General features: G+C 37.1%; 1 protein-coding gene and 1 long non-coding RNA gene across 3 annotated transcripts in view; one reads left to right on the top strand and one right to left on the bottom strand.

Moving 5' to 3' along the window:
- LOC131689351 (ceramide phosphoethanolamine synthase-like) overlaps positions 1-1,732 on the bottom strand; it is a 30,342-nt gene extending 28,610 nt beyond the window's left edge. The window contains exon 1 of the mRNA XM_058974381.1: positions 969-1,732. Coding sequence (XP_058830364.1) covers positions 969-1,524 — 556 coding nt within the window. The 5' untranslated portion in view covers positions 1,525-1,732. The remainder of the gene's footprint in view (positions 1-968) is intronic.
- A 3,825-nt stretch (positions 1,733-5,557) lies between these two features.
- Positions 5,558-9,422, top strand: LOC131692154 (uncharacterized). Of its 2 annotated transcripts, XR_009305922.1 has the most exons (4): positions 5,558-5,679; positions 5,751-6,107; positions 6,162-6,538; positions 7,537-9,422. It is a non-coding gene; the product is annotated as an uncharacterized LOC131692154 (long non-coding RNA). The 2 variants fall into 2 exon arrangements; XR_009305921.1 differs by having other exon boundaries at positions 5,558-6,107.
- Positions 9,423-13,426: the final 4,004 nt, after the last annotated feature.

Here is a 13,426-nt window from a genome sequence, read left to right on the forward strand (position 1 = left end):
GGCAGTTATCGTTCCTGTTCTAGTGTGTATTAATGATTGTTTTGTTTGATAATCAGAAATAATTTAAGATTTTAATTGTTACAACTAAGTCACAGAGAACAGACATCCAGTTTCGAACAAACAAATTTGAAGTACTTATTTTGTCATTTGAGCAAATATTTGCTGGACCATTACGACCATCATACTGGCATATAATTATAACGATCCCTTGGATATCAATTCAGTAAAACGCACTTAACGGAATGACGACAGAACCACCTTTGGTGGTAACATCTCAATTACCTTTGGATGTGCCTTTTACTGAACATTTACGCTTGAGATAGATATTCTCTGTGCCGAAATTGATGTTGCTTCTCAGTTTGGCACGACCCAGGTGGAACTTGGCCTTAATCACACTGCTCTGTCATCGATGTTACGTGATATTCGTTAGGGAATATCGCTTGTTTGGTGTCCACTCATAAACAATGTCTCGCAGAAAAAAAGTCTGAAAATTGTTGTTGGCTTTATTAATCCCGCGCCACTAGCACGTCTCAAATTTTTAGTTTTCCATGGCTTTGCCCGGACTGTCAATACGCGACATCATCTATGAACGGCCCTTGGCAATATCCTTAGAGCAGACAATCCAATGAAAAATAGGATTGACATGATTTTTGTGAGTTTTTAGCATACTAAAAATACCAAATCATGTGATGTGATGGCCGGAAGATTAGAGAAGTAACCTTCCCCGTTTAAAATTCAGCTCATAATAATTGTAAAACACAGAAGTATTTCAAAACATAGTTTGGTTGATGTTGTAAAATGTTCCAAACATAGAGCGTAGAAACTTTCCCTTACTTATCTTAGTGCAATGTGACCATCGAAAGCAATGAAAAAGAAACAAGTTCCAAGGTCGCGTCTTGATTCATACAGATGCGATGTGGTTCTTTTTATAGCATTTGTGGGCCACTGCTGCTGTGTTTCCAACTCACCTAAACTAATCATCGTTTTGAAGAACTCCGGCTGAATGCAGGTTGCCCTTCCATCGATGGACATTGGTGGAGAAATGCGCTCCAGATCACTGAAGTTTATATCCGTCGAGGCATAGCTGGTACCGAGACTAGACAGCAGTGCGTGCTGATGTCCAACGGGTGCTACTAATCCATCACTTCCATTTCCTGGCAGCATACCCAAATAGACCAAGGTTGTAACATTCTGCCTCTGCATCAGACGTACCGAAAACCAGAATCGCTTAATATCACCCAGCGTAAGGGCATACGCGTATTTTTCTCGCAAACTTTTAATATCATTTTCGCACAACGTCAGCAAACACTTTCCGTCGATGTCTTCCTTCACTATGCACTCTATAATTCGTCGATTCAAGCATTCCTTGCGGGCCCATTCGACTACGTTTTCCCTCGTCCAATTGATTACGGTGAGCTCACTTGCGGTCATTTTTTTACTACATGAATTATTAACACTTGCAGCGCTGATTCCGGAATTTGGTTTCAGTGGGTTGTGAAAACTTCCTTCACATCTCAGCGACATTTACGAAACACTTTTTCGAACGCGGTTTTCTGATAACCACACCTATTATTTATTTCACACATAAATCTATGCCAATAAGCCGTGTTGTTAGTATTGACGAATGATGGGTTTTAAGTTTTGAACTAGATTTATAAAGTTAGGAATCGAACTCAAGATACACGACGAGCACAAACGATTCTCTCTTCTGAACGGCCACTACACGAATGAAAATTTTTGACAGTCTTCTACTGCCATCAACATATTTTGTTTTTATTCCGTATTGCTATTCCTCCTCATTCTCTTCTATTTTCCGCAATTTTGTTATTTCGATCGTAAACCAACCAAAGGGCCGAAGTCGCACCGATATCAAAACGAGAAAAATAGCTTTTTCGTTTTCACCATGTATATAAAAAAGGTGGAATCAAGGTGCTTAGAGTTCTAAAACTCCAATAAAAACTTCTTGGGTGGAATCATTCATGTATTCGACTCACGCACTGGCTTGCCAAGTTGGAAAGTTACAAGTCAGATTTTTCAGCCATATTGATACTTCGACATTTATTATGGCATTGTATAGACTTATCCAGCTGCGTTGGTATTGTGCCGTTTTGACGTTTAAATTGGGAGGAAAACAAATCACTTGCACTGCGAATTGGGAGGAAAACAAACCGCTTGTGGGCTTAAGGGGAGGGCGGTAGTATAAAAATGCAAGATCTCAGTGTGCGTATTTTAAACGTCAGATATCTCAATTGAGTTCTAAAGGTCAAGAGAGTTGCGGCAAAATTAAGTGTTAAACACTTGAATGTAATGTGTGGATTGTTTGCAGTGTAGGACCAAACTACTACCCGGTCAAACCATTCGGAATTTAAATTGGGAATCCTGAATGAAGTCAGTATGGATTCCAAATCAAATGCAACAACCGATTCTGAGTCGGAATCGGTTGTTGCATTTGATTTGGAATCCATAATGACTCCATTCAGAAATCCAAACCGGTTCCGGAATGAGTTTAACTGGGTACAATAGATAGAGGTGAAAATTACTTATGTCGTTTTTGCTTGAAGCGAAACTGAGTCAGTTTCTAACCCAAAATGTCATGAACTGACAGCGGTTGGGGTTAGAACCTGACTCAGTTTCAGGTTCAAGCGAAAACGCCATTAAAATGCGGTTTATTTCGATTTATAATCAAAGCAAACAAAACGGCGAAACATGCATTTTTCTTCGAGAATTTGACTTTGCTTACAAGCCCTTCTTTTCAAATGAAATACATAAAGGCGAAACCAAAGATAAACTCAAGATTACAAGGTCCCATGCAAACCATTAATAAAAGATGTTACTATGTTTTAATTGCCGCAAGGTTTTACTGTATCGATTTTCTTGGCTATTTTCGGCAAATTTGAGACAGAGAAACGAAAGCAATGAAATTGACGGATAGGTATTCTAGAGCGAATTAGTTATAAACTTAGAACGGAATACTAGAACTAGGCAGGCTCATATGGACATGATCGAAAGGAAAAAGTGAAGAATTCTTTGCCCTCTGCAGAGTAGGAGTTGGGCGTTGCACCCAAGTCTACCGCATGGTCTATGGTAGAACATAACTCATCATCATGTTTTACCGCCGACGCCGATGGATTAATAATCGTGAACTGGTGAACTCAATAATAGGAAGCATTTGCTACCCTCTCGTTAATATATATATATATATATATATATATATATATATATATATATATATATATATATATATATATATATATATATATATATATATATATATATATATATATATATATATATATATATATATATATATATATATATATATATATATATATATATATATATATATATATATATATATATATATATATATATATATATATATATATATATATATATATATATATATATATATATATATATATATATATATATATATATATATATATATATATATATATATATATATATATATATATATATATATATATATATATATATATATATATATATATATATATATATATATATCAAAATGGTATGTTACGAATTCAATTGTAAACATTCTTATTATGAAAGAAACATATTGTTTTAATCGACGACTAAAATATTGTTCAGCTATATTTACTACTAAAGACCTGATGGCCAGAATTATTAAAGTGAAATCGTGAAGTTTCTAATAGTTCGTATCCTGAGCAGGTGAATCTCTGTAACAATTGAGAATAAGGACATCCATAGAGTTCAACATCCACTTGATTCTTCCCCATAATCTAATACAAAGGCTTGATACCTCGTTCCGGAATTTGACCCAAAATATATCAGTCAGTTAGTAGACTAATTTACTAATTAATTATCAATAGCAGAAACTGAACTTAGCTGAATCAACTAATAACCGAACTATGAAAAGCTCAAAGTTTGTTTATTTTTCTACTGAAAAATGTATTGTTATTTTCGGAATAACTGATTGCCATGGATACGACGCAAAGATCGACATTGTGTCCTTTTTCGCAAAGCTTAGCTTCAGTTTAGTCACAGATAACAGACGTTTAGGCTCGATTTGAATCGTGTGTAAATACCCGCTGCTGAAATTCCGAATAAATCAGACATCTGAAACATGTTTGGCAAACGTTTGCAGATGGAGCAGTGATCACTACAATGCAGTTAGAGTGCAGCTGTCAAACACGTGTAGCAAACAGTTGCGCAGATGGCAATAGTGAAACACGGATTTTCAACGTATATCAATTTGAAAGTTTACACAGGTTTTTGAAGAAATTTTGTTCTAGCCTAAACGTCTGTTATCTGTAGCGGACCCTACACGAGACAAGAATATTGTCAATAAAAATATTGTCAAGACAGCTTCAATACGTCAATCCCATTTGAATCCTACAGAATCAATATTTTCAAAATGTCCTTACACGATCAATATATTGATCAATAATTGGTTTGTTGTCAATATTTCTGCTCGTGTAGGGTCCGCTTGTGATATAACATTATGGAAATGTCTTTCATTCTTATTACACTTGGTAAGTATATATAAAGCGTACCCTACACGAGACAAGAATATTGTCAATAAAAATATTGTCAAGACTGCTTCAATACGTCAATACCATTTGAATTCTACAGAATCAATATTTTCAAAATGTCCTTACACGATCAATATATTGATCAAAAATTGGTTTATTGTCAATATTTCTGCTCGTGTAGGGTCCGCTTAAAGCGGACCCTACACGTGCAGAAATATTGTCAATAAATCGATTATTGATCAATATATTGATCGTGTAAGGGTATTTTGAAAATATTGATCATGTAGAAATCAAATGGGATTGACGTATTGAAGCAGTCTTGACAATATTTTTATTGACAATATTCTTGTCCCGTGTAGGGTCCGCTTAAGAGATACCTTTTTGCATTCGCGGTATCGGTTTGAATCGGAGTTTTCTATAGCGGACCCTACACGAGCAGAAATATTGACAATAAACCAATTATTGATCAATATATTGATCGTGTAAGGACATTTTGAAAATATTGATTCTGTAGGATTCAAATGGGATTGACGTATAGCGGACCCTACACGGGACAAGAATATTGTCAATAAAAATATTGACAAGATTGCATCAATCCGTCAATCCCATTTGATTTCTACATGATCAATATTTTCAAGATACCCTTACACGATCAATATATTGATCAATAATCGATTTATTGTCAATATTTCTGCACGTGTAGGGTCCGCTTATTAAAGCTGTCTTGACAATATTTTTATTGACAATATTCTTGTCTCGTGTAGGGTCCGCCTATGTGATCGCACTCCATAACCCGTAACTCCGAAAGTCGGATGGAGATGGAATTTAATATCAGTTTCCGGGGACGCAACACCTTTCATTTGAGACTAAGTTGATCAAATCGGTCTAGCGATTTTCGAGAAACCAATATAACCGTTATTCTGAATTTGGATGCTTCCGGATCCATCGATGGTGGCCACACTGAACAAAAATTGTTGCGATATAGCATATGATTTGTCATTTGAACGACATAAAAATTCAATGTTGACGATTTCGAATGGCAATCATCTAAAAAATGGTGGATTCAAGATCGAGTGACTTCATGTCTGTATTGGAATGAACAGTCTGTGATATTCGAAGGATAGACATAACGCCATATGAATTATTTGCACCCAAAAAAGTAAACGATGGTGCTTATTATTATCATCTGAACTAACAGTAGTTGATCATTCGTGTTTCATCTGTTTCCAGTGTTTGGGCTGGCTCGAATGACAGTCATTTGAAGCGCTTCATGCGTTTGCGAGATAAGTTTTTTCATTATTTCTGTGCAGTCACAAAAAGTCAGCGACATCAAAACGTGAAAATACTGCTGCTTGTCATCTTCAAGACTAACGTACCCTAGAAAAATTGCTTTGGAGCTGATTTCCTGGTATTGGGAGAGAAACTAGCGTCCGGATCAAAGGATTTATTTGCATATTTTCGAGCAATGCCACTGACATGGTGTCTTTCAACATACGGAATAGCCGTTATTTAGTGCAAATTACTGGTCAAAGCCATAGTATGCAAGGCAAAGAAGGAGTACTGGAAAGGGAGTGAAATATACAATAGGTAAAATGTTTCGTAAGTTTGTGCACAGCTAGTTTCACGATCATATTTTTTTAGGATGGATGCCAAATAGCTGTCAATTGATGACTATGTTGATCGGAACTATTATTCTGGTGAAATGGTGGCACTAACGATTCAATATCGTACGGGAACCACGAGTCCCGAGAGATTGTAGTTACAGGTATTCCTATCCCAAGGTTTGGAAAATTTCCACACGACCGGCACTAGGTGATGGCCAAATCTACTGGTTTCACATAGCCGTCTTAGTCCCTGAATCAGATTCGAGAGCTAGACGGATCGCATGATATGCAACATGAGGAGCCAATGTTCGATCTGCTTTGGTTCTATCCCGATGACCATGGCGGCTGAACTACATTGCCCCACAATGCTGATTACCTTTGGAAATGTACAATCAATTAAACAATCTGACACAGGTATTTCAGTTTTATTATGGAAGAGTTCAATTTATAGCATTAAGCGCTATTTACACTTATCCGATCCGCTTCAGTTCCGTGCACGGACACCAATATTCTTTCATACAAATCAAAAGCGAGCATTCACACTTGTCCGGCACGGCACCGTCCCGGACAAGTGTGCTCACATTTGAAGCGTGTGAAATAATATTGGCATTCGTGCACGGTACTGAACCGTTGCCAAAGCGGATCGGAAAGGTGTTACTTTGACTTTATCGTTATGTTGTTACAATATTCTCTGCACAAAAGTACACTAAAAAAATCCAAACATTAATTCTATTTGTTTCAAACCGCTTAAAATTCATATGAAGAAGAAATGCTATTGTTATCGCGCGCACACATACCTTCTATGTGTCAATTGTATAAACTATGTATGCACACACATAAGTTATATGTGCATATTGTTATAGAATGTGGTTTTATGTGCCTAATAATTATGAAATGTGAATGTAAGATTAATATTTCTTGTAAATACACACATTAGGTTTATGTGCCAGTAAATAGTGTCGTAAACGTATGCTTCCGCAATAGTGCAAAAATCTATAAACCAATAGGCATAACGTTTACTTTTTTGAGTGTACTATGATTGTGGTTAATATACAGGTGGCATTCATGACACACACCTGTTTACGAATATTTTGACGCATGAGAATGTTTTCAAAAAGACATCTGCAATGAGTTACTCTCTTTGTTTACTTTCTCTTTCGATTTTTACGGTGTCACTATAACGCTTTTCACTTATTTTACAGTACAGATCGAAAGACGGTGGTTTTAAGTAGCATATTATGACCAGACTTGAGGGATAAATGTTAAAGTGACCGAATTATTAACAGAAGAGCAAGTAAACAAAGAGAGTAACTGATATGACATTGCAGATATGACTCTTTGAAAAAACGCTCAAGAATTGCGTCCCACTATTCACCATCTTGCTGTAATAGTGATTTATTTCCTCTTTTCAGAAAACACCAGCACCGCACAAACGTAAGAGATTCTGTGATGGACCAACGTTGCCGCAAGAGAACACTGGTAGCAATAGGTTTGTTCCAGTCCCAGGAGAAACTGGAAGTACTCCGAAGAAAACAGGGAGAAAATCGTTCCTGTATTATCTTCTTTTCTTTTCCTTCTTCTGGTAGCAAATCGGAGTGAAAAGGAGCAAAAATTTTTTGTTCCGGAGCAACAGGGAGTGACTTCCGTGTACTGGAACAAACCTAATCATTGTTAGCAGAAAGGAAACCACTCTTTTGCGCTCAAGCAAGAAACCAAGTCACCCAGCAATTTTTAAGTTTACCGTAAAACTTGAAGTCACTGAGCTAGATCAGCAACCTCCCGGTGCGATTGTTAAAAGTCGATCAACGATCCAGTAGAATTACGCACTAGACAAGAGAATATGTCCGGAATTACAAATTCTAACTCATCAGAAAAATATCTTTAAAAAAGCACTAGCTCGGAAACGGTATCAATCCAAACTATGAAAAGTTTCGACTGACTCCGACGCAAATTCCGGAAACTTTTCTTCGTTGATTGCGCGAATATTATTATTCGTGGCATTTAAAACTGGACTCCATGAAAGTGCGATTTTTCTTATAAAAGTGCGCTTTTACATTGAATCGTTTTCATGTATGAGGCGCACTTATTCCTCGTTGGATAATACATAAGTGCGTAATAGACACCAAGACGATTCAATGTTAAAGCGCAGTTCTATTGGCGTTTCCGCACTTTCAGTCGCACTTATTATGTGCGCAATGCGCTATATATTCTGGTACTGCTGGGTAAATTTCACATTGAAGAATAATTCCGTTGCTAGCTGCCATGATTCAGCATCGAGAGATAGAACCTATAGTCGAGATCGAATCAAGAGAGCAAGGCAAACCGTTGTCACTAAACGTCCTAGCACTAAACTAAAACAAGTTATATTACACATAAGACATAACTTTCTCCGCTGAAGGAAGGCAACAAATTTTTACCGTTAAATTTGAAGACTGCGTAATTGTCTCTCTTCGTTTACTTTCGTAGTCACCGACGTTACGTAACATGTTTTAACTGAAGAATTTTTTTTGAAGACTCACGTACCGGGGGAGTAGCGTTAAAAAAAGTTGTGGTTCAGCCGGAAATGAACAGGATTTCTGGCTGGTTCCAGTTCGTATTCTGGCTCCAGTAACACAACCGATTCTAATTAGCCACTGAAGTCGGAATACGAACTGGAACCAGCCAGAATTCCGGTTCATTTCCGGCTGAGCTTAACTGGGTGCTAAAGCTGTAAGATTGTCATGATGACATTGGTAACGAAACTATATTAAGCAAAGTGTCAAAAGTTTGAATTCAATGTGAGGTTTTTTTTATACTACGGTAGCATGTTACAAGCATTTGGATTGTGTTTTGATGTTTTTAGAATATATTATTTTGATCAATAGTTTTTAAGAAACCAATAACAATAAATTACGTTTGCAAAATGCAATAAACTGTTTCAATAATAATTATATATGTACAACCAATTCCTTGATTTGAACTGATCTTCTGCTTAAAACCAAATATATATCGTCTTGTTCTTTGAGCAACTTTCATCCAACTTTTCGATGACATTTATGCTAAGAAATAATGGAAGTATTTCGATTTTCTGATTTGGTATATACGCTGAATATGGGGATGTCTTATCAAATTCGACGTTTTAGTTATTGTAAAGTTAATGTTAACATTTCAATCTTGATCGGTTGTTGCTTTGCAATGCGAAACTTTTGCTTCTATTTTCTGAATGTCTATCATTTGATACTTGCATACAAGGGTGGAAAGTAACTTGCAACAAAAATCAAAAGGCTGTCATCCAAAACACAACTGACAAATGTTAAAGGGCCGGGTCATATTGAATATCATTCGGAATAACGCTTCAGTTTTGGTACAGTGCAGTGTGGCCAAAGAGACTTTGAATGACTGTTGGTGACCTAGATCAAATTCAACAGTTGCGTTTACATTTTGGAAAAAATTTCAACCACAGATAACAGACGTTTAGGCTAGAACCAAATTTCTTCAAAAACCTGTGTAAACTTTCAAATTGATATACGTTGAAAATCCGTGTTTCACTATTGCCATCTGCGCAACTGTTTGCTACACGTGTTTGACAGCTGCACTCTAACTGCATTGTAGTGATCACTGCTCCATCTGCAAACGTTTGCCAAACATGTTTCAGATGTCTGATTTATTCGGAATTTCAGCAGCGGGTAATTACACAATATTCAAATCGAGCCTAAACGTCTGTTATCTGTGTTTCAACTTTTTTCATTCATCGCAGAATTCGTTAGAATCGGGATTTGCTGCGTGATCGTACGTATCACCCTGTAATTCAGGAACCAGAACTCGGATCCACACAAAATTCAACAGCAGCTGATGGACCTTTCATTTAAAATCAAGTTTGTCAAAATCGGTTCAGAAAATTCGGAGAAATCGATGTGGACAAATCAACAAATTTTGTTTTGTAACCATACTCTTCAACTCGTAATCCGGAACAAGATGTCGGTTGAAAATGAAATTCAATAGCAACCTATGGGAATATTATACCTTTCATTTGAATCTTAGTTTGTAAAAATCGGTTCAGCCATCTCCGAGAAACCGATGTGGACATTTTGTTAACAAATCCGCACATACACACAGATATTTTGTGATCTCGGCGAACTGAGTCGAATGTTATATGAGACTCGGCCCTCCGGGCCTCTGTTAGAATGTCGGTTTTTGGAGCAATTGCATAACCTTTCTATATGAGAAAGGCAAAAGAATAATATTTAATTAGCTTAATCAGCATGAGTTCAATGTTATCTGTTGAATTTAATACTTACTTTAATTCCAAAGGGAAAGCCAAAGGAAAACCTGAAACTTACAGGAGTTTCTTTTGGAAGCGCGCAATAAAAACATGGACTGTACGGTTTGGGAATTCAATCTCAAGTGACGGTCCAGCCCTCTAATTATTAGGCGTTAACCTCGAAGCGTTATAACGTATGTATACATACTGTTACGCTTTGCTATTCGAGCATTGGCAAAGGGCGTATGCTACATTATCTTCATGTGATTATATTTTGAAATGTTGGTGGAATGGGTTTGAAAGTGGAGGGAATGGGGGGTTAGTAGAGTGGGAGTGGAGGATGCGTCAGAGATCCTTCATCTTATTTCGGTATACGGGGTGGATGAAGGAAATGCGGGCGTGAGGGTGGTCAAAGGGGAGGGGAGTGATGAAGGGGGGAGGTGTAAGGGCAAGGCGAGGGGGAGGGACGGCGACGCAATACACAACTGCATATTTTGCCTTCCATTTGAGACTTGGTTTGAGAAAATCGGTTCAGTCATCACCGAAGAATCGATGTGACTTTAATTGAATATGCCCGGAATTCCGGACTTCCGGAATCGTCGATAGTGGATAATATATTCAAAGAATGTTTGATTGGCAATCAGTGATCTAGATCTGCGATTAGAAGTAATTTGGTGACCATTTTAATAGTTTTTAGCCTCTGAGGTATTACGATTGTACCGATTTATATGGGAAATTCCAGTGTATCCTTACTAACACCCCTGTAACTCCAGAAGCAAGAGTCAGAACCGAATGAAATTCAGCAGCAGTCAATGGTATTACTGTATCTTTCATTTGAAATTAGGTTTGTAAAAATCGGTAGAGAATTCGTTGGGGGAATGGGTGTGATATTAGCTTAGGAACTTGGCGGGTTCCCCGGGGGCGCCATGATCCGTCATAGGTGGCCAATGTGGTCAAAGCTGCTTTGATTGATCATTAGTGATCCATACCCGCAAACTAGAGTAATGTTACATCAGTTTTAATATGTTTTACATCATTTGAACATCATGGTGGTACCAGTTTATATGGGAATTTGCTGTGTGACCGCACTATTCAACCCGTAACTCCGGAACCGGAAGTCGGATCAACTAAAAATTCAATAGCAGCTTATGGGATATACCTATCAAACGAAACTAAGTTTACGAAAATCGGTTCAGCCATCTCTGACAAAATTGTGAGTTTAAATGAAACACGCACACACATACACACACACACAGACATTTGCCGATCTCGACTAACTGAATCGAATGGTGCATGACACTCGGCTCTCCGGGCCTCGGTTGAAAAGTCGATTTTTACAGTGATTGCATAGCCTTTCTTTATATGAGAAAGGCAAAAAGCGTCGTCGAATATTCAAACTAATTTTTCTCCATTTGAGTACATTACGATCCATGCTAATGAAAGATCTGTTTCGACTTGCGATTTGACTTTCCCCTTGAATAGATGATTATTATCTGTTTTGGAACATTTTAGATGTGCATAGGGTTAATGCGCAAGAATGGGAAAATTTTGAACGTTATGGGAGAGTTTGAAGTGTAAATTTTTGGCAGCTGAAAATCAATAGATTTGGATATTTTCATGGCAGTCATGGAGTCCGCCAATGTGTCGAAAAGGATTTTCTTTCAAATTTGTAAGAAAGTTTTATATTAAAGCAAATCTTTAGCATATTGAAGTTTGGATCGTTGACCCTATGCCACATGATTTTGTGGGTTGTCTTTAGCATATTGAAGTTTGGATCGTTGACCCTATGCCACATGAGTTTGTGGGTTGTCTGTGAAACAATATTTAAAATGTTTGTAAAAGTCCGTAGATGGTTACGTAAATCATGGCTTAATAATGGCACATGATGGATTGAACACACGGCGTCGGCGGTAGAACATACTGTTGACTTATGTTCTATCAATGACCATGCGGTAGACTTGGGTGCAATGCCCAACTCCTACTTAGCAGAAGGCAAAGGATTCTTCACATTTCCTTTCGATCATGTCCATATGAACCTGCCTAGTCCTAGTTTTCCGTTCTAAGTTTATAACTGATTCTCTCTAGAATACCTATCTGTCTTTCAATTTCATTGCTTTCATTTCTCTTAGTCTTAAATTTGCCGAAAATAGCCAACAAAATCGATACAGTACAACCAACGACCCATTTCAAGACTGCCTGTTCATACACGTACATTCTGAGCCCACCTTCATATACAATAAGCCCAGCGCGAATACATCCACGTATCAATTGGATATGTGCAATATATTCTCACTTCCAGAGTGAAAAATAATATTTTTGATTCTGGTTCGTATTAGGTGATGCTAAAGTTTTTGAAATGTTGCAATATTCAGGAAGGGTGTTACAATACTTATTAAAGCTATTCCAAACTTTTGACGGGTAGTGAACATATATTTTTAAGATTAACTGTCTAAAACACGAAACCAAATGAAACCAATGCATAAGGAATGTTAAATAACATGTTGTGAATGTTACAATATTGCTAAACGTATTCCGTTAATTTAAGTATATTTCGAACAACCTGATGGTGTGCCATTTTTGCCTTTCTCATATAAAGAAAGGCTATGCAATCACTGTAAAAATCGACTTTTTATAACTCAGTTCGCCGAGATCGCAAAATATCTGTGTGTATGTATGTATGTATTTATGTATGTATGTGTGTGTGTGTATGTGCAGATTTGTTAACAAAAGGTCCACATCGGTTACTCGGAGATGGCTGAACCGATTTTTACAAACTAAGATTCAAATGAAAGGTATAATATTCCCATAGGTTGCTATTGAATTTCATTTTCAACCGACATCTTGTTCCGGATTACGAGTTGAAGAATATGATTACAAAACAAAATTGTTGATTTGTCCACATCGGTTTCTCGGAATTTTCTGAACCGATTTTGACAAACTTGATTTTAAATGAAAAGTCCATCAGCTGCTGTTCAATTTTGTGTGGATCCGAGTTCTGGTTCCTGAATTACAGGGTGATACGTACGATCACGCAGCAAATCCCGATTCTAACGAATTCTGCG

Source organism: Topomyia yanbarensis, chromosome 3, assembly GCF_030247195.1.
Source record: "Topomyia yanbarensis strain Yona2022 chromosome 3, ASM3024719v1, whole genome shotgun sequence".
In the NCBI taxonomy this organism is placed as follows: Eukaryota; Metazoa; Arthropoda; class Insecta; order Diptera; family Culicidae; genus Topomyia; species Topomyia yanbarensis.